This window comes from Dipteris shenzhenensis, chromosome 11 (assembly GCF_047967505.1).
Source record: "Dipteris shenzhenensis isolate YYH24624 ecotype China chromosome 11, Dip_SZ_1.0, whole genome shotgun sequence".
NCBI classification, from domain to species: Eukaryota; Viridiplantae; Streptophyta; class Polypodiopsida; order Gleicheniales; family Dipteridaceae; genus Dipteris; species Dipteris shenzhenensis.
This window is the reverse complement of record NC_141606.1, coordinates 24,249,846-24,275,909: the sequence shown is the minus strand read 5'-3', so window position 1 is coordinate 24,275,909 and position 26,064 is coordinate 24,249,846. Positions and strand designations below refer to the sequence as shown.

Sequence of the window (26,064 nt, the reverse complement as noted above, 5' to 3'; positions counted from 1 at the left end):
TTTTGATCGTCGCCTACTCCATGTTAATAGTGCTTATTTGCTTCATTAACAATTTCAGAACATGGTGAGAGTGGGTGTCCGCCCCCTCCTCTCACATGCTCAGGAGGACATGGATTTTGCGTGGATCAGTCTTGTCCATCGTTTGCAGGCTGTTATTCAAGATTATGGACAGAGTTACATGGGAGACCTCAGGCTCAAGCTGAAATGGGCTCAATCTCACAAGCAACAAATGGATGTAATCAGCTCTTATAGGCAGCTCACCTCCTCTGAACACGATTCTTGTGCTTATGCGGTTCATATCATCCATCAAAATGATCTTCGCAAATTAAAGAAGTGGCAAATCCGAGCTCGCATGAAACCCCTATTGGATAAGGGCTGCTCCTCCAAAGCCTTCTTCAAAAGCCTGCATGCGGATAGGCGAAACGAGGATATTTGTAGGATCAAGCAAGATGATGGCACCTGGACTACCTCCAAATCAGAATTGGAATTGCAATGTTCTAGTCATTTCCAGCATCTCTTTTCTCCTCAACCTGATCATTCAATGCAAGTGAATGTAGCTAGGTCTCAATTTCTTATGCATGTTCGGCCTATATTGTCTCCGGAACAGGCTCATGAATTGGAGCAGCCCTTTATGCTTAATGAACTGGATGATGCTTTGAGTCACTTACGTAAAGGCAGCTCTCCTGGTTGGGATGGATTGACTGTTGAATTCTTCCGTGCATTCTGGGGTGATCTTAAGAACACTCTGCTTCTTATGATCAATCATGCTTGGGCAGCACAATCTCTTCCTCCTCCTTGGAAACATGGCCTTGTCAAATTGATCCCCAAAAAAAGGTTATGTGAGACAATGGCTGATTGGCGGCCCATATCTCTGATGCCAGTCATTTAAAAACTCATTGCCAAAATGATTGTCCTCAGGATTCGATTTATCTTGCACGCAGGACTTCATCCCAGGTAGTATGGGTTTGTTCCCAGAAGACAGATTACTGACAATATCTCCAATGCTTTGCTTGCAATTGAGTATGCCAAATATTCCAAACAAGATGTTCTCATTCTGCAAGTGGACATTGCGAAAGCATTTGATACTGTCCATTGGGATTTTATTTCTCAGACTATGCATAAATTGGGATTTGGCCCTCGGCTGGTCCATATTATTTACTGGCTCTATTTGCATGCCACTGCGCAGTGTTTGCTTGGTGGTGGGTTGTCAAGAACATGGACTATGACCCGCTCAGTGAGACAGGGTTGCCCTCTTAGTTCGCTACTGTACGCCATTGCTACTCATCCGTTATTGCTGCATATGGACCATCTTGCAGATACAGGACAGCTTCATGGCTTGCAAATTCCAGGGGCACAGCCGTTTCTTGCGTAGGCATATGCTGATGATTCATATTTCATGCCCAGGAATTCTCAAAATGATCTCTCTCATTTGATGCATACTCTGAACGATTTTGGCATAGCTACTAGACTGCATATTAACTTTCAGAAATCAAATCTTCTAGCATTGAAAGAAGCTGATTGGCATGCACTTCTCTGGCCAGGCCACATTATCTCTTCCCATACTATTGTGAGGCATTTAAGATATCCCATTGGCTGGAATATCACCCCTCAACAACAGCTCAAATGGGTGCTTCAAAAGATAAACAAGAAGCTGGAATACTAGCATTTGTCCACTTGGCGTTTACATGTTCGACTTCGGATAGTATAGTCTATCATTATGGCATATGTGCAATTTTATCTGCCTCTTCTTCCTTGGTCTTTTAAGCACTTGGCTTCCTATATGTCCCAGGCTATGACTTCCCATGCAGTCTGTTTGTTCTCCTAAGACTCATGGCGGACTGAATATTCTCAATCTTCAGTTTCATATGTTGGCAAGAAAGAGCACTATGATTGCTGATTTTTTACAGCAAAAACAGCCATGGGCTATTATGCTAGCAGCTATGTGTGGAAACATGACGTCTCATGCATATGGGCATTGGATTACAGATCACTGGGAAGCACTCATGACCACATTTCAGGGGAAAATTCCTGGTTGTCATGTTTCTACTGCTTTTATTCATGATTGGAAGAAAATTCTCTCTTATGCTAAATGGTCAGGTGCTTCTTCCCATCATGGTAATTCTCTTCGCTTGGAAAGCCTTCATTGGAGCAAGGTGTTTGAATCGCCTCTCGCTTTACAGGCTCCTATTAAAGCATATAATCTTATGAAATTGGGCATAAGATTTGTCGGAGATGTTGTGGATCAACACGGTTATGTGCTTTCATTTCCACAAGCTTGCAGGACATTCCCCTTGGGTCTGCATCATAGGCCCATTTGGAGAATACTTACAACTATGTTGCAGCCATTTGTTCCTATTCCTCCACTGTTTGTACAGGACAGATTACTGGACTGGAATCTCACTTCCTTATCTCCTGCTACCTCTCCACTTTCAATGCATAATCTGGCCTCCTCGATGGTTTACAGATTTCTTCTTCCACCGCCGTGGATTGATAAGCATGCCAACACTCTTTGGAATTTGGATAGGCCTTTATCTTGGTGGCAATCACAACTCAAGAAATTTTGGAAAGCTAAATTGCCATTGAAACAGAGGCTTTTCTTTTGGAAATGTATAGTGGGAGCTTTTTCCATTGGGGCGAAATTGGCAGCACGTCGCATTGCTTCCCCTTCCTGCCCCCGTTGCTCTCATCACCGAGAGACAGTTCCCCATTTGTTATGGTCTTGCCCGCACTCTCGGATATTGATCACTCATGTCTCTCATTTGCTGCGGCTTCGGTTTCCCTCTATCAGATTTGGGAAACTCTTCTGGATGTTTGGATGCTTCTCATCTCAGATGTCTCCATTCCTCCTTTTCTTTCACTGGGCTCGTTTTTGGGTTCTATGGACTATTTGGACACAGAGATTGCACTCTAGGATGGGACAACAGTTTCCTCAAGCATATACTTTCTTCAGAATGTCCCTCAAGCAATCTTTATATGACAGTTATGCTGCGAGTGACTTGGATGCTACTAGCCTTGAAGTGTTTTCTGACTATTTTTGAGTTCTTCCATTAGGCTCTCTTTTGGAGTCTAATGTCATGGACATTGATTTCATGTTAATAATATAGTTACTGGTTTCACAAAAAAAAGTGTGTGTGTGTGTGTGTGTGTGTCTATGTCTATGTCTATGTCTATGTCTATGTCTATGTCTATGTCTATGTCTATGTCTATGTCTATGTATCTATATCTGTATCTATATCTATATCTATCTCTCTCTCTCTCACGGGGACGTGATGGCAAAGTGATTAAGCTAACCGCCACTAAATTTGGCCTAGAGGTGCCAAGCTAGGGGCATAGGGGCATTTAAATGTGCAACTCCTAGTGCTATTAGCTTGGTCCTATTCTCTAGGATCATTGGTTTTGTTCACTAGGGTCATGTTTTAAAAAATGACCCACTACAGGTCCTATTTACTAGGTCACTGGTTCTAAACACTAGCGTCATGACTAAAAAATTGACCCCCTAGGGGCATTAAATTCCCACGTCCAATTTGCCATGTGTCCTCAGTGTGTGCATCCTTGGGCTCTATGCTTGACTTGTGGCGCCTGTGTGTCCCATCTGGAAGCACCTGGAAGGTCCAAGAGCCCTACCCTATCCTACCCTGTTGTTTAGGGTCTTCATCCCTACCAAGGGAGTCTTTTGGAGAGAATGGCGGATTTTTGCAGCTCTTCCTTTGCTGGCTGAAGACGTTTTTCAAGATTTCTCCATGACAGAGCTTCTCCCGTTGGTGTTTCCTACTGCTGACATGGTCCCTAGGCTTGGGCGTCTCCATTCTGGGCCTTTTCTGAAGCTTTTCTCGACATTCTTCGCGACAGAATGCTTCCTTTTCATTGTCTGAAGCCATATTCATGATCGCCTATCTCCTGGCTCTTGTCAGGTGCTATGTGCACTGAATTCTGAGGTCGTTGTGAGCTGGAATCTTCACTTTGGTAGACGAATTCATGGCAGATTTGTTGCTGATTGCTGGACAACTTCTCTTGTGACCTTTTTTGGTGTTGGAAGGCAGTCAAGGACAGCTCCCTCCTACCAGAGTCTGCTATCTACTGGTCGACCATCCTTTGAGGCTGTTTTGAGCTGAAACAGGCTCCATTTGCTGGCCGAATTCTTGTCTTCTTCTTCTGTTGTGTGCATCTGCTACTCTTCTCGAGTTTTGCAAGGTTGGATGCCATGCCATTGGCCCGGAAGAGGATTGGGGCACTGGTGGTGATACTCTCTTCCTGGCTCAGTGATGGCCTTGATTTGTGTGGATGCATTGCTTGGTATGATGTTGGGCTGTTCCGCTTGTGATATGCTTGGCTACTGAAGGGAACCACGAGGATAGCACTAGGAGTTGGTCACTTGCACAGCCACGGGTTGCCATTGTACTGGGTTGCACCTGCGGGTGAGTTTAGGAAGGGAGTCCCTTGTAATTGAACTAACCAGTGAATAAATAAATACCGCAAGGGGCGCCAAGTGTTGGGGCCAACAGGTGTCATTGTGTATGCTTTTATTGAGTAGGGGCATTCTAGCCTCCATTGTTTTTATGATTCAGTGATGCTATGCTGTGGAATTGTATTGTGTTTGGGCAATGGCAATCGAACATGGTGGTTGTATTTTGGTGTTGTGAGAACGTAGAGTAAGATATATTGCCCTTTGTTAGTCAAAGGCCAGTTGCACTGGTACTGTTGCCGGGACACTCATCAGATCATCCAAGGGAGTCCCTGGGCAGCTTGGGCAGAGAAAGTATCTGCTGGTTTTCCTTGGTACAGCCACCCATTTCCTTTAATATGGAGCATATAAGACTTGGTTATGATGCATACTCAGAGTCTGAGCCAGAGCAGCAGTCAAGGGGAGCACCCCCTTGCACCAGAGTGCAAGATGCAGCGCATGAGGGCAGAATCCTTAGGTTGATGTCTTGGGGAAGCATGCTCCTTAGGGAAGCCAAGTACCACCACTTTTGGGGCAGCCAGCTCCACAAGTACATAACCCTACTAGTACAGTTGCATTGGGTGTAGACCCAAGCGTACAACCAGATGCTATGGCCATGATGCAAACTCAGATGGCTTCTGTGTTACAAGTTTAACTAAGCTCACTCAAATCTTTGCTGAGATTGTACATAATCCAGCTCTATTGCAGAGGGCAGTGGCACAGCCCATACAAGATCCACAAATGCATGTGGGACAGCCATTACCAAAGCCACTGACACCTGTGGTACAGCCACTTGCAGTGCCACCGAGGCAAGGACCAAATGAGAATGAGCATGGCAGCAATGCTCAAAATGTGCAGCAAGGGCAGCAAGCCCAACCCACAGCATGTGGTTCAGCCAACTCACTTTGGTGGAGGATCTATATTCCAGGCCATGACCACACAGCCAGCCCTAAATCCTATGTATGCTAATGTGGGGATACAGCCTGGAATGCAGGGAGGCAGTCCCATGGTGTCTCACAATCAAGCAGTACTGCCTATGCCACCAAATCTTGCTGTGGGGAGTGCTATTCAAGCTCCAAAAGGACCCCAAGGACAGAAGCCTCCTTATTTGCAGCCCCTTGGCTATGATCATCTAGAACCCAGGCTTAAGATGAAGGATTACGAGGGAGGGGCAGCAGTGAAATTTGAGACCTTCAATGGACATGCAGATAGGATGAAGGCTCTTACCTTTTTGCAACAGTTTGACTTGGCTTATACTGGAGGCTATTTCACAATGTCCTCAAAAATCACGAAGGCAGCCACATTCCTCAAAGGTAACATGATGCAATGGTGGTCTGACCTTCTTCTTCAGAGGCAGACACCTGCTACATGGGTTGATTTCAAGCAGGTATTCTCATCCACATGGCTTACCACTACATTTGAAGTGGATGTCATGAAGCAGTGGCATAATTTGAATGCAATAAGAAGTTTTGGGATGCACTTTTGCCTGTGAGCTCCTACAGAACAATCCCCTTTTTACAGCAGGTCGAAAAGTATTGTTGTGGTCTTCCTAAAGAGTTGAGGGACTATTGTACAAAGACACATTTCCCACATGCCACAGCTGATAGAGAATGCAAACACACTCATGCAGGGCAGAGTCTCAGGCTTTAAAAGCAACTTTAAAGAGGAGCACAAGAAACCACAGCAGGCTGGAAAAGAACCTTTCAAATCAAAGTTTGTGGCAAGCCAGAGAAGAAAACAGCAGCCCTCTTCCCTCACCTCTGAAGAGAGGAATAAATTGTTTGGTGAAGAAAAGTGTTTCCTCTGCAAAGAGACTGGTCACACGGCAGCAGAGTGTCCTGACGAGAAGAGAAAAGAACCTGCAGCAACTCGGGCTGAGTCTAATCAGGGCACAAGAGAGGACCCCAGGGGCAAGAAACCCAAGCCAAGTGCTGGCCACATTCCTGATATCATTAAGGGTGAGCATGATGAGAAGAAGACAGAGATGTGCATAGCATGGAGCAAGCTACGGGATCAGCATTGTTTGTACTTCGACTCAAGGGCCAAAGCAAATTTCATAATTCTTGAACTTGCAGCTCAGCTAGGTCTTCGACCAAAGGAGATTGGCCCTCTTTGTGAGGCCAATATGGCTAATCCGGAGCTTAGTACCCCTGTCACCCCTATCATAGGGAAGCTACGGATTCACATTCAAGGTTATGTGGATTATGAGGATTTTTATGTGATGCCTTTACCTGAGTGTGATGTTTTGCTGGGGATGCCTTGGATGTACCATGTACCGTGTTTATGCTATCATTGATACACATGATAAGAAGCTCACTTTGACTTACAGGGGTAAAACCCAAGTCACCGATGTAAAAATGAAAGGGGAATCAGTCCCAGTTGTATCTGCTTTGGCGATTTCCTCCATAATGAAAAAGCATCTTTCAGTGTACTTGATATTTGTAAAAGAAAAGGAACCGATAGAGGATGAATCTAATTTCTCCAAGCTGGAAAAACAGCAAACTGAGTTTTTATTTCAGTTTCAAGATTGTTTCTCAGATGATCTTCCAAAGGAGTTACCTCCTGAAAGGCCAGAAGATCATACCATTGACATTATTCCTTCCAACTCTTTACCGAACCAACCACCATACAGGGTTAGTGCGGCACAACAGGAGGAGATCATGAGCCAGGTGAATGAATCGCTACAGAAGGGGCTGCTTCAGCCAAGCTCTTCTCCAAATTGTTCTTCTGTCCTACTAGTGCAGAAGAAGGATCGATCTTGGAGAATGTGTATTGATTACAAGGCTCTGAATAAAATCTCTATCAAGAATCGATTCCCCATCCCACGCATCGATGATATTCAGGATCGATTGGAGGGATCAGCCATCTTCAGTCGCATTGACTTGAAGAGTGGTTACCATCAGATATGAATCAGGCCCGAAGATGTACACACGACTGCTTTCAAGACTACTTTTTGGACTTTATGAGTTTCTTGTCATGCCATTTGGTCTTACTAATGCTCCTGCTACCTTCAACCGCATGATGGACCGGATTTTGAGAGAGCACAGAAAGTTTGTGGGAACATTCTTTGATGATATCATTGTGCACTCGAAAGATGAAGAGGAGCATAGGCAACATTTGGCAGTTGTATTTGCAAAGCTCGGGAGACACAAGCTGCTGGTCAACACTTAAAAGAGTGAGTTCTTCATGCCAAAGATCCATTTCCTGGGAAAGATAAAGGCAATCAAGAATTGGCCTCCATTGAAGAACCTACATGAAGTCCGTAGCTTTCTTGGCTTGTGTTCATATTACACGCAGTTCATACGCCATTTTGCTGAGAAAGCTTCACCTTTACATGCTTTACAGAAGAAGGCAGTGCCTTTCCGTTGGGGGAAGAAAGAAATTGCAGCATTCAATGAGCTAAAGGAAAAATTATGCTCTGATCCTGTTATCATATTGCCAAACTTGCGAAAGCCTAGCACAAATGCACAACCCTCCTACTTGAAATACCTGCTTGGAGAATGCTAGGTATGTTGCTAGCTAGATCTCAATGCAATTTGCTAGTCGTCAACTTGTGTGGAAGGATTTTTTTGCAACCGAAAATTGTGCTCACACAACACTGAAAACAAATGAGGGGTGAAGGAGGGAGAACCCCCCGTATTTACATTACACCTTAGCCTATTACTTTTAAAAATCTAAAACCCCCCCCCATGGGAACGTAACCACACCTAGAACGTTTTTTCACACATCTTGGGTCCAAATAACTTGATTGGCAAGGAAACAGTCACGACCGATAACCCTTGTGAACCCCCCTCCCTCTAGACCCCATAGCGGAGGTGGGTTTACAAAAACTCCAGTACGGCCTAGCGCACCGGTGACATTAAAACCACAAATCACACCATATTGGCCACTAACAAAGTTCCCACATAACATATTTCCCCCAACTGCCAAGTATGCAACGCATACTCCACAGCTATATGAGTTGAATAAGCTTCAACTCATCTTCCTGTGCCTCCCCGTATCAATGTAGAATCTTGTATGTCGTGCCACCTCCAAGAGGGTTTTCTCCAAGAGAGCTTTCGAGGCTTGGTTTTTTAGTGAAGTCTCGCCAAGGGTCGCTTGAAGTTGTGACCTCTTTCAGAGCTCTTCCATCTCCAATCAGCAGGCACTTCTTTGGTGGCTCGAGATTCAGTGGTGTTTTTATTGCTGTTCTTTTTAGGAGCAGCCGAATGGAGACCTTGGTGCAACTTCTGCTTCACAACTCCAGCACTACTTGGAGATTCGAGCCTGCCTTCCTTTTCAGGCAGCGAAGCTCTTCGTGTTTGTTTCTCAGGAGAACTGACCTTCACAGCGACCCTTGGTCTGGCAAGAAGGGCTCACATGGCAGCACCTTCGACCCCCACTGTTGTTAAGATTATGCTCTCTCCAGAAGACAAGCAGCAAGTCAACTGTGAAGTAGAGGCTTTGCAAGACAGGGCCCTGGTGGGTTGCATTGTTGGGCTCACCCTGTCAAGGAAACAGGTCAGGGATTGGCTTAAGGCGAGCTTAGCCCTAGGGGCTGACCACATCTAGGAGGTCACGATCTATGGGAGAGGAGTCTTCCTCATGGAGCTGAACTCCCCTAACACCATGGCCTCCCTTGTCGAGCAGAGCCCTATCCTACTAGGCCCTCATGTTGTCTACCTCCTTCCTTGGTGCCATGGCTTCACAGTCGAGGACATGGATTCGACTCATCACGTGTCACGATTCCCAGTGAAGCTCCGCTTCCTGGGGCTTCCGAAGGAGTACAGATCTATTCTTCCTTCCATAGGGAATTGTTTTGGCACAGTTCTAGCATCTCTGCCATAGACAGCGGCTTCAGTAGTGGCAGACGACGAGATCCCCCGCCTCCGGGTTATCGCAAAGCATCCAGAGTCCCTCCCAGAGGAGATCCTCTTGGAGACCTTAGATGGAGGCGAGTTCAGACAGCGTGTGGAGATTTTTGGCTTGCCCGGGCAATGTCTTCGGTGCAGACAAATGGGCCACCTGGCATGGGACTATTTGGTGGGCAGGGCCCCTCACCAGAGACAGGAGCATAGGGAGGCTTAGTGCCGTCTGTCAGCCAGGCCCCAGCAGCATGCGAGGCAACAACAGACTTAGACACCTTGGGTCGAGCCCTCCCAAGGGACTTGGACCAAGGTGGAGAAAAAGAAGCCCTCCAAATCAGCTCGAAAAAACAAAAGGAGGAGAGCCAAACTTAAACAGCGCAAGAAGGCGCAGACTTCTTCTTCCTAGGACACAGAGAAGGAGAAGGTGCCAGCGGAGTCTCAGGACTGGACACAAATGGAGGAGACCTTTTTCGATCTCCCCTCGAACCCGCAGGTGACAGCAAAGCAGAGTACCCAGGTTCCCGTTCAACGAGAGTTTGGAGCCCTAGCAGAGTCGGCTCCAGAGGTCCATCCGACTCCCTTGCCCCCTCCTCCCGAGGTCGCCCCCCCTCCCCCCAGCTGTTGTTACTCTCACCTCCCACCCCGCCTCTCCTTCTCACCCCTCCCCGCCCCCTTACAACAGTCTCCTCCCCCCTCGCCCACCTCTTGCCTTTCCTCGTCTCAGCCTACGGGCAAGGGGGTGCCTGAGCACTCTTCGACGCGGCCCAGCCCTAGCTTTGCCTCCTCACAGTCAGGGTCATCGGTGCCCTTTTCTCAACTTCCAGGTCCTAAGTCCTGCCCTAGCCATCCTCTGCCCAGAGAGTTTTGGAAGCTAGGACCGTGGAACTACCTAGAGATTTCAGACAGATACACACTTGCTCTGGGGGAGTCAGTCCTGATTTTACAGCCCCGAAAAGGGGGTTCCATAGGAGTGTACGGCTCTCGCACTCGTCCCTTCTGGGGATTTCACTTCTCAGCTAATGGGGAGGAGCAGTGGACTCCCACACTGTTAGATTTGATGATGGGGCAGCAAATGTTCAGCATGATGGAGGAGTGGCTAGGCCCACAGGAAAGGGAACTGTGGGTCTCCCATGGGAAGACCGCCACTTTTCAGTTGGGTTTTTCTGCAGATAGATGGACTTGGGAGCAGCTATTTGTGTGCTTCGCCTAGGTCCCGAGGTTCAGCTTAAGCAGGCATCATATTGGATGCTACAACAATGCGCAGATAGGCTTGGAGTCAAGGGCTCCTCCTTGATGCAATGGGTCATCAAGGTAGGCATCGAGCCAGTTACGCCACTAGTTCAGTGCCGAGTGGATTTGCACTACTCCCCCTCCAAACCACAGGCGAAGTCACATAAGTCAGAGGTTGTAGTGCAGGCTCCTTCGCACAGGAGAGCCTTGTTTTCTGCCCCCCCCCGGCCTTCCCATGAGTTGGACCATGGTGAGTTGGAATGTGCACGGACTCCACGATCGGGCACGTCAGCAACCCCAGCAGTTGTTACTTTGCCAAGAGTTACAAAGAGCAGTGGTTGGCAAGGCAGTGGATTTCCTTTTGGTACAAGAGCATATGTTTTCTGCCTCGGACATCAGACTCTATCTCTCTCTCTCTCTCTCTCTCTTTGTCTCTCTTCTCTCTATCGTTTTCTCTCACCTCCCCTCTCTCTCTCTCTCTCTTTTTCTCTCTCTCCCCCCCCCGCTCTCTCTCTCTCTCTCTCTCTCTCTCTCTCTCTCTCTCTCTATCTATTTTTCTTTGTATGTCCCTTCTCTCTATCGTTTTCTCTCACCTCCCCTCTCTCTCTCTCTCTGTCTCTCTCCCCTCACCCCTCTCTCCCCCTCTCCCTCTCTCTCTCTCTCTCTCTCTCTTTGTCCGTCTCTTCTCTCTATCGTTTTCTCTCACCTCCCCCCTCTCTCTCTCTCACTCTCTCTCTCTCTCTCTATCTCTATCTCTTCTCTGTCTCGTTTTCTCTCTCACCTGCGCTCTCTCTCTTTCTCTCCGTAATTAGGACACATCTAGACCTTGAGTACGTTGCATTTCTCACTACAATCTTACAATTCATTCCCATGAACTAGAAAGAAATGAAAAGGTTCAACTCATCATCAAAATGTCCACCTTGAAAAAAAAAAGCAATGACAAGCTGCTTGTTATCCTTCATCTCTTCCCGCGCCCTCATTTCAAGCCTGTTTACCTTGAACTTCTTCACCAAAGCCTTCATCAGAAGTTTTCAGCTCGATTGAACCTCAAAGGAAATTGCATCATACCACGTCTGTGCGTATTTATCAAGACCTTGATCCAAATACATCCCTTTGTAATACTCACCATGAATATGCTATTGCTTGTATTCCGTCTTCACGCAACCAATAAATGAGTACCATCACCATAGAAGTGCATGTCTTTTCTGCACCCAAAAGAATATGTTTCTCCCACAAAATCTCCATATGGGAAATATGACATGTTACTACCTACAACTGTCGACTTGCAACATCCAACCATTGTCTTCTGCATCCACATCCTCATCGCCTCTTTCAAAGCATAGCATAAATGCTCATATGGCCATAGCCTCTCTCACAGTGAAGCTTAGCTTCTACAGAGATCACTTCTTACATATCACAACGGAGGGTTTCATTGACCCACCAGGATACACACAGATTCACCTACCCCACTCGATGAGGATCTCTCTTGGGCAGTTCCGGGTCTCTTCACACAGACTTCGCATCAAGAGCGGCAAAGCAGAGCGACTACCCAAGGAGCGACGCATATGCACACTATGTGACATACAGGAGGTTGAGACAGATGAGCATTTCATCTTTAGGTGTCCTGTGTACTATGCGATCCGAGGACGTTTCCACTGCCTCTTCAGGGATAGTTATGGGATTTTAGCCCGTTTCCTCTCCTACCCAGACCAGCGGTGTTTGGCAGGTTTCATTCATGAGGCACTTAGACACCGCGAGAGGATACTCCAAGCATGGAGACATGAGCAGACTTCTTCCTCGGTTGATCCCTCTCAGAGCTCTATCACGGAGTTCTTTCAACTAGATCACATGGATCCCAATGAGACGAGACCTCGACATGACCGTGACCCAGAGCCCGTGACCCAACAGCTCAGACAGAGGACCGACACACAGATCACACTTGGAGACATCCCCTCCTTGTTTAGAGTCGGAGCCCGACCGACGGGGGTCACAGTAGCCCTGGTTAGACGCAGAGCTACGACCAGGAGACGTGCTAGGACCGCACCTCTGAGTGGCCGACAGCACTCCATTGCCGACTTCATGCCTCCACTGCCTCATCCATCCTGATATTTCGTTGTTGCTGGGGATGATGATGATATTGATGATGATGCTGAGATTGATATATAGTCGACCATCGACATGACTATGTTGTACTTAGGACTTAGTACTGCCACTCTGCATTTTTGCATTTTTTGCATTTTGCATTTTGCATTGGTATGGATGCTCGTTTAATAGCTCCACTACCACAGCTCGTTGTATCAGGATTTTCACAGTCTCATAGACCCATCGGTCTTCCAAAGACTTTAATAAACTTTCTTTCTTTCTTTTTCTTTCTAGCTCAATACCTACCCAACTAGTACATTCAACATTACAGTCACCCACTTTCTCAAGTAGGCATTAACACACCATCACAACAAAAACTCCCGCAAACCGCTTGACAAAACAACCTTGTCTGCACCTTGAGTTCTGTCTCATTCTCAACCATAGCCACAAAGTGTTTGAAATGCATAAATACCTATGATTTTGCCTTAAGACCATAGACTCAAGTGTAATTGGTGAAGTCATCTATGAATGTAACATAATAGAGATAACCACCAAAGCAAGTGTCCTGATGGGACCGCAGACATCACTGTGTATGAGCTGTAATTTGCGTGTAGCTCTTACTGCACCATCCTTCTTAAAAGGAAATCTATGCATCTTGCCAAGGATGCAACCCTCACATGCATGAGGAGGAGGTGACTCCAAAGGAGGCAATGCATCAACCACCATAGCATGCTTCTGAAGTGTCATTAAGCTGCCATAGCTCATGTGCCCATACCTAGCATGCCATAACTCCACATTCTACATCGCAGCAATGGGAGTGCTCACTGAAACTACAAGATCGGATCTTTTTTCATATATGTCAAGCTGAAAAAGACCCCGACACAAAGTGCCACACAACATCAAGGCATAGTCATTCTCTTTGTCTCTGACTGCACACTTAGCATCATCGAATATAACCTGAAATCCTCCTCTATTGAGTGAGGACACTGAAAGAAAATTCTTCTTTATACCTGGCACATAAAGAACATCTGAAATTCTGAAATCTGTGCCATCAGTGGATGTAAGGATGATGCCCCCCACTCCACACACTGAATAAGAAGAATTATTTGCACAAGTCACCTTCTTTTTAGTAGGTGGAGGATGCAGAGATGCAAAAAGACTCTTCTTAGAATTGATGTGCTTGGAAGCACCACTATCAAAATACCAAGTATTCAATGTCTCATTGACACTGAGAGAGCATGCATCCTTTGAAGGATCATAACTGCAAGTCAAGAAAGCATAAGAGTCATCCTCAATAGTGGCTGTAGCATCTGAACTACCCACTGAAGAATCTGAAATGCAAGACAAAAAGGCATAGTGTTCTTCCACAAAGTTGGTTGTAACATCTCCTCCATCATGTGCACGAGGAGCTGATGCATCTGACATAGCCATTACTAAATCCCTTTTCTTTTCTTTAGCTATGCGCTTCTTACATTCACCAATATAATGACCTTGCTTCTTGCAGTAGTGACAAAATTGGCATGTTTTTTCTGCTCCGTTGTGGGAGCCACTAGAGTAGCAGCTCCAATTACTTGTGCTGCATTTTGACCTCTACCCCTACCTCCAGCAATAGGAGTGACAGGTGTAGCCACAGAATCTAGCCTGGCTTCATCTCCATTGACATAATCCCAAAGATGTCTGCCAACCAAGATGTTGCGTACCATAAAACTCCACAAGGAGTAGTTGGTGCCATCCAAACTTATCCTCCTGTGTGAGGACTCCAAACACCTCATTGGGATTGTTCTGAGCCATTTTTGCCAGATAAACTCAAAAACACAGCAAACTGAGCGAGTAAAATCCCTTCCTGGGATGCAAAATGCACAACCAAAGTCTGCCAAAGAAAATCTCCCCACAGTGACAAATACTGTCACAGCCTATCAAAGGCTTGAAATGCACCATAATGCCCAAAACATTTGCAAAGAAAATCTGTAAAAATGACAAAAGTCTGTAAATTGACTCACACTAAGTCCAGAACTGCTTGCAAACCTCCCAAATGGGCTTTCAATTGCCAAATTGCATCCGAATGCCAAAAGCCCCAACTTCTTAAGGGAATTGCATCCAAAAGAGGGCAAACTCACTGAAAGCCCCAAAAATGCCTGAAATTGCAGTTCAAAACCAAAAGCTCCAAATCTTGGGGTGAAATTGAGCAAATGTCACTCAAATTTCAAGTCCTCTGCAAAAGCCCCAAATTTCCACCTGCAACAGAACCATCACAGCCAAATAATGGCTCAAATGCACAAATGCTTGACAAAAGCGCCTTCCAAAATGCACCTACAAAGGAAAAAACTGCTCAAGGTACTAATGTCTCCAAGCTGTATGGACTGACAGTACGGAACTGTCAGTACGGCTAAGGACAGTTGTACGACCGGTACATCCTGTACGGAAAAGTACTGCGTGCCTGTACGGAATGCGGGTACGGACGGCTGCACGGCGCTCTAGCTCAGCCATCTCCATAAATGGCTTCAGGGTTACTTTTGAAAGTTATCGATGTGTTGTGTATGACAACCTTACATCCTGCAGAAATCTATTTCAGTCCTTGCATGATGCACCCAAGGGGGGTAAAGTCACTTGTGCAAACAATTCATCTTATCATGTGAAGTGCAGGTCATTTCAGTGTCAGGGGATGCAGTGACTCTTGTGGAAGTGTTAAATGTTCCAGGTACTTCTTTCTATCTCAGCCATCTCCATAAATGGCTTCAGGTTTACTTTTGAAAGTTATTGATGTGTTGTGTATGACAACCAAGGCATGTATCATCTTGATGCATTTGAAAAACAAGCTGTTACAGAAGCAAATGAAACTGTTGAATCTTGTAATTTCAGATATACACCTGTGCACAGCATGAGAGATTGGGACATCTCAACTATGAAACTTTGTTGGAAATGCATTCTAAAGACGTGGTGGTAGACCTTCCACCCATGCATGCAGTTACTAAACATGTCTTTGAGATCTTCTTGTTGGGTAAAATGCATCGTTTCTCATTCCCAAAAGATAAGACTACTGGTGCATCCAGGAAGTTGCACCTAGTGCAAAGTGATGTATGCAGGCCGATGAGGACAGCATCACTTGGGGGCTGTTTATACTTTGTCATCTTTGTGGATGACTTCACCAAACATACGTGGGTTTATCCTTTGAAGTCCAAGTCTATTCTTCTCTTGTTTCAAGCACTTTCTTGACATGGCTGAAAATGAGATGGGAAACAAGATCTTGACTCTCCACACTGACAGGGGGGGTGACTGATCTGCCCAAAGACTGAACTGATGAATGCCCCAGGGGAGGTCTATGCCTTGTTGACCTGGCCAATCAGTCTGTCTGATGCACCAGACTAGGCCAACCCAGTCTGGCCCTTTCCAGATCAGCAGACCAGTCCTTGGAGCCTATAAATGGCCCTAGACCTGGCCCTACTGCTTTCTTCCGGGTCCAACATCTATAGTGCAACTGCCGCCTCTAGGAGCCTACACTTGTCTGCAGACTTCAGTCTGCTGCTGTACTCCTGCAATATGCTCTACAGTCAGCCGTAATGCTGCAGTATCATCTGTACCTCTTGTGAGTACTCGGATGCCATGTTCGAGAAAAGGGATAGCTTGCTACAGCCAACCCTTATGCAGCAAAATAAAGAAAGTCTTGAGATCTCACAATGCAAAAACTTTGAATGCCAACTCATCACTCTATGCATGTATGTATAGACAGGGAATACTTCAGATATGAAGAGCGAGAAGAAATAGGGGGCATTGGAAGTGTTTACAAGATCTCCCTAATGTGTCTATGCAGGCTGAGTTTTCTTTTCCAACGACCATTACAATGGCTTTATGATAGGGTTGCTGCCCTGTGAACCCCTTCCCCCATTGTATCTCTTTCTTAAAAGTAATCAATTCTTCTTCTTTGCAAGGACATAGAGCCATTTTCATCAGCATGCAAACACTATCCATTTCTAAAGACAAACAGAATCCAAATACCTCTAGAATAGCATCTCCAAGCTGCAACTTCACCGTACCACTGCTGTACACAAGGAGCTTTCCCATGCGCCCAGGAGGTAGCTTATCCAAACTAGTAGAAGCTCCACTATTGTCTGGTCTACTGGAGTCGCTGCCTTCTGGACCTCTGGCTTGCCCCCCTGCAGCTGCTTTAGATAGGGGCAGCGATGGTGGAAGTTGAAAAAATAAAAGCCTGTCCTCATAACTTTCCCTCTGCATACATCACATTAAAAATCACCCTTATGAGATTAGAGCAAGCCCTATTTAATCAGATCACATCCTCTATCACCTTCTAACCAGCACTCAAGGCAGTATCATTTAAGGGTTCCTTTTTATAACATAAGCAAGATTACCATCAGCTTGAGCTCTTCTGCAGCTGGCACAGCGTTCTCATCAAGGTCTCTGAAGGTAGCTTCGCCAAATTCCTCTTCATCTAACTCCTCTGACAGAAAAAAGGCATCTCAATACTTGCCTCCATATATTGCACACTCACAATCATAAGCCATTCTCCAATCTCACTTGGCAGCAAAGGACAAACATACCTGCCCTGCCAGAAGAAGGTTTCCGCAATGGCAATGTTATTGGATAATACTTGGAGAGGTCCTGTAAACAGAAAAAAGGGGTGACATTTTGTACTAAGCAGCTTCTAGTTTTACCATAAACCCACAATCAAGCCCTTGCCCTTATTATGCAAAAAACGGCAGCACGTAAGATGGCACAAAATCTCACATACTAAACTCTCAAAGCATTAGTTATTCTTAAGTCCAAAATAATGAAGACAATTACACAATACAAGAAGCAAAATATTTGCAAAAATTTATTAAAACAAGAGAGTCTACCGGCAGGTCATTAGAAGACCTAGGCTCAACTGACCAATGGCTCCAAGAACACATTTTGGATGAATCGTGGTTAGTATATATGCTAAAAATATGAACCAATGCAAATCAGAATAGGTCACGTACTGAGGGGGGAAATCAGATATTGTAATAAGACCAGCTGGTTGACCACACCAGTGATTAACTATTAGATACTAGCTGGAACAGTGATCCACATATGGGAGATGGGAGATGCCAGGTGCTGAGCTGGAGACATATACATCACTGCTAATCTAGGCTAGATTTGCTTAAAGAAAGTGTGAACCTAAAAAGATACACACTGAAATTTCAGTTGCAAAACAGGCTGAGAGATGTTTACCCCTAAGAGAAACTCTGTCAGTATTACGCCACCCTATCCTTGTTTCTACAGATCATCAAAAAGGCAAATATACGAGACAATGGTATAATCACAGAATGAAAACAAAGTGCTAATCCAAGAAGCAAAGCACCTGAAAGACAAAATGCATGAGATGTACCAGAAAATGCTTGAAATGGAGAAGAAAATAGAGACACCGTATGTCAAACTAAATAAAATGGTACAGAGAATGGAATAGCACATGCGGGGGCAAATAAAGCAGAGAGAGAAGGATCAAATGTCAAATCACAAGGGTCACAAACATATGATATCATCAACAATATTTATGATCTAGTTAAACGTAAAATGGATGAGATAGCCTTCAAAATTAAAGAGCAGCAAGAACAGTATGCAAAAGCACTTAATCTCCGACTTGTGGGAATAGAAGAGAGTGAGGATGAGGACATGGAAAAAGTCATTACCCACGTCTTTCAAAAAACAATGCACATATCAACCACTAAATGGTAGGAAGCCTTTCCGGTGGCCAGAAAAGGAGAAAAGCCAAGGCAAAACTTGTAAAGTTTTTGGCTCAAAGTGCTCAACCACAAGCATCACCTAAGGGACAGTCCATATGAATTAATGAGGACCTTACAAGAAGCCAATATTCCCAAAAGCAAAAAGGAGCTTGAAATAATGATAAAGGTTAAAAAGGAAGGCTAGCATATGCATACATTGAGGATGGAAAAGCTATCAGTACAGAAAAAACAAGGGAGGAGGGAAGCAAGCATAGGCACTCAAGACCCTTAGGATCAAAGTATGGAACATGGGAGGATGGACTCTGGACAAGGCCATCACACTGGAAGAGGAATAGCTGAAACAGGCATACTTATAATTTGGAGACATGGGAGCATGATTGAAATGGAGCTCAAGAAATTCAAGGTTTCTTGAAAACATCAATATGGTACACAAAACCACACATTGGAGGACTAGGTTGCTCCATCAGCCTGGAATGGGAAAAAACACCAAAGATCGTAAAAGAATACCCACATAATCAATCTATGTGGTTAGAAATCTTGGCAAAGGAGGGCGATAATCAGACTGGCAACAGCCACATGTCCCGAGAAGACCCCCTCATGCATTTAGGGGCGATATAGCCAGGTTTTCCAAAGAAATGCAATTATTCTTGTAGGGGATGTCAATGCATGAACCAAATTAATGCAAGGCATCATCACAACGGAGGGGAGGGACCCGATATGGATGGAAGAAAGGGAAGAGGACAATGAAGAGGCTGGAAAAGGACATCAAAAGATGCCAGGGAGATCACCCATATGGCAAGGCACCTCCTCACAATATGCGGATGCTTGCGGCTGCAAATTTGTAATGATACCGCCTATTTTTAAAACACAGAAGGTTACATGCAAAACCATTAGTTGATTATGTGATCATAAATCCGAAGGCAAGGCACATCCTCATCATCATCTGCATCAGTGTCATCCTCCTCCTCCTTGAGACCATCCTTGAGGCCAACCACAGCCAAAGTCGGCCAACAGTGCACGGAGTATGGATTAGCAACGTACGGATTAGAATAGTGCTAAAAATATGTTTAACAAGGTTTTGGCCAGGCACAAAATCGATCCCCCCTCCCAAACAAAACACCCCACACACACATACACACACACAACAAAGAAACCAAACCACACCCAAAAACACACCTCACAAAACATAACCCCGCAAAAAACCACCAAACCACACACCACCACCACCAACCCAAAAAAAAAAACACTCGTACGGAAAGCCATACAGAAGGCCGTACATACGGATGTACGGATGATGTACGGAAAAACCATCCGTGCACGTACGGATGCAACTATGCTTGGTACCAATGGCATGCTTACCTGGTGGCAAATCCACAACATCCCAAGTCTGATTTTTCTCAATGGACTGCAATTCATTGTGCATGGCATGCATCCAATGCACATTATCCTTTGCTTCTTCAAAAGAGTCAAGTTCTTCTTCATCAAGAAGAGTACCTGCATAAGCTGTCTCAACGGAAAGAGCCCCCCTGCGTGCCTTACTGCACTACGAGTCCTGCCAAAAAATGGGGCCTCAAGCCTACTCTCCTTGAGAGTCTGTAACAACCAATTTGGGACTGTTTTGGCTGTGTGTATCTCTTGAATTTCTTGCCTGACAACTTCATCCACACCCTGTGGAGGTACAAAATCAACCTGTGGCTGAATTGGGGCATGTGGATCAAGAGGAGGTTGCTGTAAATTCTGATTTTCAGCATGAACCTCAACTGAGGAACCAAATGCTATAGGAAGCATCCCCTCAAAAACATCATCTGAAGAAGCTGGAATTGTAAATTCAGCATGTGTATGTGCTGAATTTTCAGAAAATATAAATCTCTACAAACAAAAATCTTGCGAGAAGCAGGATTGTAGAGACGATAGCCTTTGCTTTGTGCACTATACCCAAAAAAAATGCATTTAAGTGCCTTATCTGACAACTTGTGTCGAAACTCCACATGCACGTGGGCATATGCAACACAACCAAAAACTTTGAAGTGATCCACGCAAGGCTTTCTCCCATGCCATGCCTCATAGGGAGTGGTGGTCTTCAAAACCTTTGTGGGAGCCCGATTCAAAACATAGTTTCCACACATGAGGCCTTCAAGCAAAAACCTGTGAGGCAACTTTTTACTGGTAAGCTTGCATCTATCCATCACCATAAGAGTGCGATTCTTGCGCTTAGCTTTACCATTTTGTTAAGGTGTAAGCCTCACTGTAAGCTGATGCGTGATGCCTTTCTCCTTCAAAAATGCCTCAAACTCATGAGACATATACTCCCCCCCTCTATCTGTGCGAAGTGTCTGCACCTTGAGTCCTATCTCATTCTCAACCATAGCCACAAAGTGTTTGAAATGCATAAAGACTTCTAATTTCTCCTTGAGACCATAGACCCATGTGTAGTTAATAAAGTCATCTATCAATGTAACATAATAAAGATAACCCCCAAAAGCAAGTGTCCTCATGGGACCACAAACATCACTGTCAAAGAGCTGTAATTTGCATGTAGGTCTCACTGCACCATCCTTCTTGAAAGGAAATCTATGCATCTTGCCAAGGATGCAACCCTCACATGCATGAGGAGCAGGTGACTCTAAAGGAGACAATGCATCAACCATAGCATGCTTCTGATGAAATCTGTACAGTCGTATGGACTGTACAAAATGATGATCTCGAGCTAGAGCAGGCTGAAGTAAGGGAGTTGTACGGACGGGAGCTGAGAACAGAGAGCTTAGAGCAGATGCGGGAGCTAGGAGCAGGTCCGGGAAGAAGACACTGCTCTGATACCAAATGTGAGAAAGAAAGGAGAGCAAGAGTGAGCAAAGAGTGAGTTGAACGTAGGTCACTCAATAGTGGACAAATGAAGTGAAGTACAAAGAAGAGATGAGGGGTTTTGTCTAAGTGACAAAACTCTATCTAATCACTAACCGTAGTTAGGGATTAGACTGTGGTTAGGGGGAAAAACCTCTAAGAGGGAAAAGTGCCCCTAACCCACTTGTTACATTACATTGGCCACTGCCTAGAATATAATAATAATTCTAATAGGTGTACCCTTGGATGCCTCGCACTAGGTGGATCATGACACTCCCTAAGAATCTTAGATCTAAGATCCCCAAAGCCTAGTACACAAATCTTATCATTAGGAATAGCAAGCCATACCGAATCACCCCATTGACCTCCTACCGCTCGCACTGTGGCCGGCATGATCCCCGAGTCTTGGTCAATCATGGAGCTCCCATCCTGGACCTTCTGCCAATATAAACTGAAATGATTATCAGTTGTGCAAAGCCCTCTCAAGGATTGAAATAGGTCAGAAGATATCTAGGTAAATGATAAAGCATTTACCATCTTAATTCGACTCAAGGCATCAGCTACATTATGAATCCTTCAGATACCTAATCTCAAAATGAAAATCCTGCATCAACTCTAGTCATCTTGCTCTCCGGTCCCTCAAATCATTGCCATCACATAGTTCTTTTTCCATCGCCGGCCAACGACATTGAGTGTCATCGAACTTTTTACTCTCAAACGCAACCGGTCTTCCTTCTTGGAATAATGCTGCCCCAATCGCAAAATCACTAGCATCAATCTCCAAGATAAAAGGTATGCTAGGATCGGGCAACGCAAGAACAAGTGCTTCCTTGATACAAAGTTTCAAAGTATCATGTTCAAATCTTCATTCCAAGAGATAGGTTGGTTTGACTTACGTCCACGACCTTTCAACACGTGGGAACCATGATTTTAGAATAATCACGCACTAATTTCCTTAAAAAGACAGTAAAACCCAAGAAAGAATGAAGTTGCTTAACAGTTTGGAAAATTGGCCATTCTAAAACCTTTTGAATATGACCTGGGTCAATGCTAATCCCTTCCCAAGAAATCTTGTGTCCTAAATAAATAATTTCCTTCATAAAGAAGTCGCATTCACTTTTCTTGGCATACAATAGATTCTGTCTTTAAAAAGCTAAGACAATCCTTAGATGAGATATATGATTCTCTAAGGTCTTGCTGTAAACCAAGATATCATCAAGGAACACAACAACAAACTTGCCCAAGTAATCTCGGAACAAGTCATTCATCATCTGTTGGAAGGTTGCTAAAGCATTAGTCATTTCAAAAGGTAAAACAAGGAATTCATAATGACCATCTCTCGTCCTAAAAGTTGTCCTCTCAACATGCTTCACAAAGATGTATATCTGATGATAACCAATATGCAAGTCAATCTTAGAAAAATACTTCGCTCCTGCAAGTCTGTCTATCAGGTCATTAGATCTAGGCAAAGGGAACCTATTCTTAATTGTTAGTTTATTCAGACACTTACAGTCCACACACATTCGCCAAGTATTATCCTTCTTTTTTCGAAGCAAGACTCGTTCACCCCAAGGTGATTTACTGGGACGAATATATCCCAACTTCAAATATTCCTGAAGTTGCTTTGCTAACTCTTCCTCCTCGGCCTAGCTCATTCTGTAAGGTGGAATACTTATAGGCTGAGCACCAAGGACTAAATCATTCAATGATCTACTGACCTTTCAGAGGTAATCCTGAAGGTAGTTGAGCAGGAAAAACATCGTCAAATTCAGCCAACAACTTCTGTAATTCACCTTGCGCAAACACACTTAATTCATTTTTGAAATCTACGGAAGCAACAAATGAAGAAAATGGACTCAAGAAACAAGAATAAACATCATAAGAAGTTGTAATAATGATATGGCTCAACTCAACTGCATTTACAAGAGGGCCCTGTATCTTATCACATTGTATACAAAAACATGTACCATTATGCCAAAAAGAAAGAGTATGGTCCTTCTAGCCGATCTCGGACATCGTGGGTTTTAAACCACTCAATGCCAACTAGCATGTTTACATAGTCTAAGTGTAAAATATAGCACTGCAAAGTAGTCCCGTAGTCTTGAATCCGGAGAGAAAGACAATCAATCTTTCGATCCCAAAATTGTTTTCCCGCTGGAAGACGGACCTCATAAGTGTGATCACTCGGTGTCTGTCCAGCCCCAATTTCTGCACAAGTTTGTGATGAACAAAATTGTGAGAGCTTCCGGGATCGAAAAGAATGTGAACTTGTTGTTCCTTTACTTCGCCATAAGTGTGGAACATATCATTAGGACCGAACAACGTATGACTAAAAGTACAATTGCAGAAAAAAGGGCAAAAATACATTTAGTGTTGGCAGCTTTAGACTTAGAACCTTGTCCTTGCTTCGATTTTGAGACTGAGGGTTGCGAGTGAGCACTCGCTTGGGGCAATTCGCTTTCGTATGTCCCTGTTCCTCGCAATGGAAACACCGACCTTCCTTCTTGAGCCGTAAAGAACGAAGGAACCGATCTCGGCTGCTGCCCTTAGTCGGATTAGATCGTTTCTTTGAGGGATTGTCCTAGGACTTTCCCTCATTGGTGCCAAAAGACTGATGAGTAAACTTATGTTTATTCTTCGCATTGTAGTCATGCGCAGTAGCACTCTTTGCAGGTATCACCAACCACCAATTGAATCTTCTTGTCGTCAAAGTACGGGTGAAATTTGAATTGAACTTGCCAATTGTGAAGCCATGTGTCCACCACTTGTTCAGTCTAGTCATCATCGTAACAGAAGCTTCAAGCGTCTTAAACTGTCAAGCCAAATTGGTAAGGTCTGTAGTAGATGCTTCGAACGCTAATCCAAGCCTTTGAGGAAATCCTGGAACGCTTGTTTAGTGACGAGGTGATCGTAAAGCCCTTGGTCATCCCCGCCTAGTGGATCCATCATATGCTCCTCCTCAGGAACAACGGGGATACTCGCATCAGCGATGGGGAGGATTCGTGGAAAAGAATAGAAGCAGAGGCTGAAACTGACGAGAGAAAAGAGAATAGCAAGGCTTTGAAGATGGCGACTCAAACAAGAGGTGATGCACTGCCCAAGCCAGGCAAATCCGTGCAACTGATGAGAAGGAGAGATGCAAAATCAAGGGCTGAATTCCAGACTGGCTGACACAAATCGGGGCATGGGAGTAGAGTGCAATGTCTTGCAGCAGCTCACTAGCGAAATCAGGGCCGGAGGCTGAAGCTTTATAAGCTGGGTGAGACCTATGCTTTCAAAAAGCAGCTTCAAGCACCTAAAATCGAAGTGCTTTTTTGCTTTCCTGCCCTCCAAATAAGCTTCTTGTTTTAGCCAAGCACCTAAAGCAAAATGCTTTTTTGCTTTTTTGGCCTCCAAGTAAGCTTCTCCTCCCCTGGCAAGCACCCATCTCCTCCCTGTTTCTTGCAGCACCTACCCTCAGCCAGCGATTAGCTGCCCCTCTACCTAATTTCGCAGAGCAAGCCATGCTTCAAGCAAGTGAATCCTCTACACATGTTTTCCACACCCAAGTGTCCCACAATCACGCTCCCTTCTCTCCTAAATCTTTCAGCCAATCTAACTTCAACGATCAACACCCAGGAGTAAAACTCATATTTAGTCCTCCTCTCTATAACGATTTGTACCTCCAAGACGATACCAAATGACACGTCCCCAATAGCTCCTAAGAATACGGACCTGCAAACAAACACAAACAGCCATAGAAACAATAAGGAAATAGCATGCTGCTCACCACCCAACCATGACATCCATGAGAAAGGATCTTGGATCAAGGGATGTCCCCTCCGAGCCACGAGCTGAACTGCTGGCACATCATACATCTAGTCACAACCAACTTGGCGTCCCATACCACTAGGTAGCGCCCTCAGGGGCCTCAGACTCATATGAACCTAGGGCAATGCTAGATAGCGGGTGCACGTCCGCACTCAATCCACAATCAGACCCGCAAGAGCGATAGTGACAACTGAGGCCCTGAACCCCTTATATAGGCTTTGTGACATGACCCCAACACTCCTGAAACCTCTGATCTGCAAGCAAACACAAGAACACACCAAACGTGAAGAAAATGAGCAGGCTGCTCACCACCCAACCATGACATCTACGGGATGCGATCCCGAATCAAAAGACGTCCCCTCCGAGCCACGAGCTGAGCTACCGGCACAAACTCCCAACCAGATCCTAACCAGCCTAGTGTCCCATACCACTAGGTGGCGCTGTGAAGCCTAGGATTTGTTGTTGGGCCTTGGGCTACGCTATGATGCAGGCGCGCGTCCGCGACTCAATCCAGGATCAGACCTAGCACCTGGGAATGAGACTTGCTCCCATCAGCTCTCTGAGAACTGAACCTCTGGGCCCCTTATATAGACTCAGGCCCCAAGTGCCAAAAATAGCGAAGACCTCTAACTTGTTCGTACCCTTGCCACTCAACCCGAGAATCAAGCCTGCCTAACTCTCCTCAAAACTCTTAATCTGTTTGCTATTGAGAAATATCTGTTTTCTTTTCCTTACCAACTATTTATATTTTCGTGCTTTCCCGTCTTTCTTGACTGTACCTAATGTTTTCCAGTCTTTCTTTGCATCGTTTCATTCTTGGTCATACCAATGATAACAAGGCATTCCCGCGCTCCTCCCCTTGCTTTAGTGAAGCATTTTTGGACTGTTTACCACAGCACATCTGTTATGTACTTCATTGTTTTGTGACAAGTAGAAGGCATCTCACATTTTGCCATTGTTGTCTCTATTTCCTTCTCATAAATGTGAGCCTTTTTGTACTCCATTGAATTGGCACTAGGGGTGTGGTACTTTTCAAATAAATGTGAGCCGTTTCAAAGGGTATAAATTGCCACTAAAGAATTGTATCCCAACTAAA

At 45.0% G+C, this 26,064-nt stretch overlaps 1 protein-coding gene across 1 annotated transcript in view; it reads right to left on the bottom strand.

Moving 5' to 3' along the window:
* LOC147896795 (uncharacterized) overlaps window positions 1-26,064 on the bottom strand; it is a 137,375-nt gene that overhangs the window by 8,675 nt on the left and 102,636 nt on the right. Inside the window, exons 7-9 of the mRNA XM_087381776.1 lie at window positions 17,154-17,214; window positions 16,965-17,053; window positions 16,594-16,824 (exon numbers count right to left, since the gene is read on the bottom strand). Coding sequence (XP_087237902.1) covers window positions 16,594-16,824; window positions 16,965-17,053; window positions 17,154-17,214 — 381 coding nt within the window. The remainder of the gene's footprint in view (window positions 1-16,593; window positions 16,825-16,964; window positions 17,054-17,153; window positions 17,215-26,064) is intronic.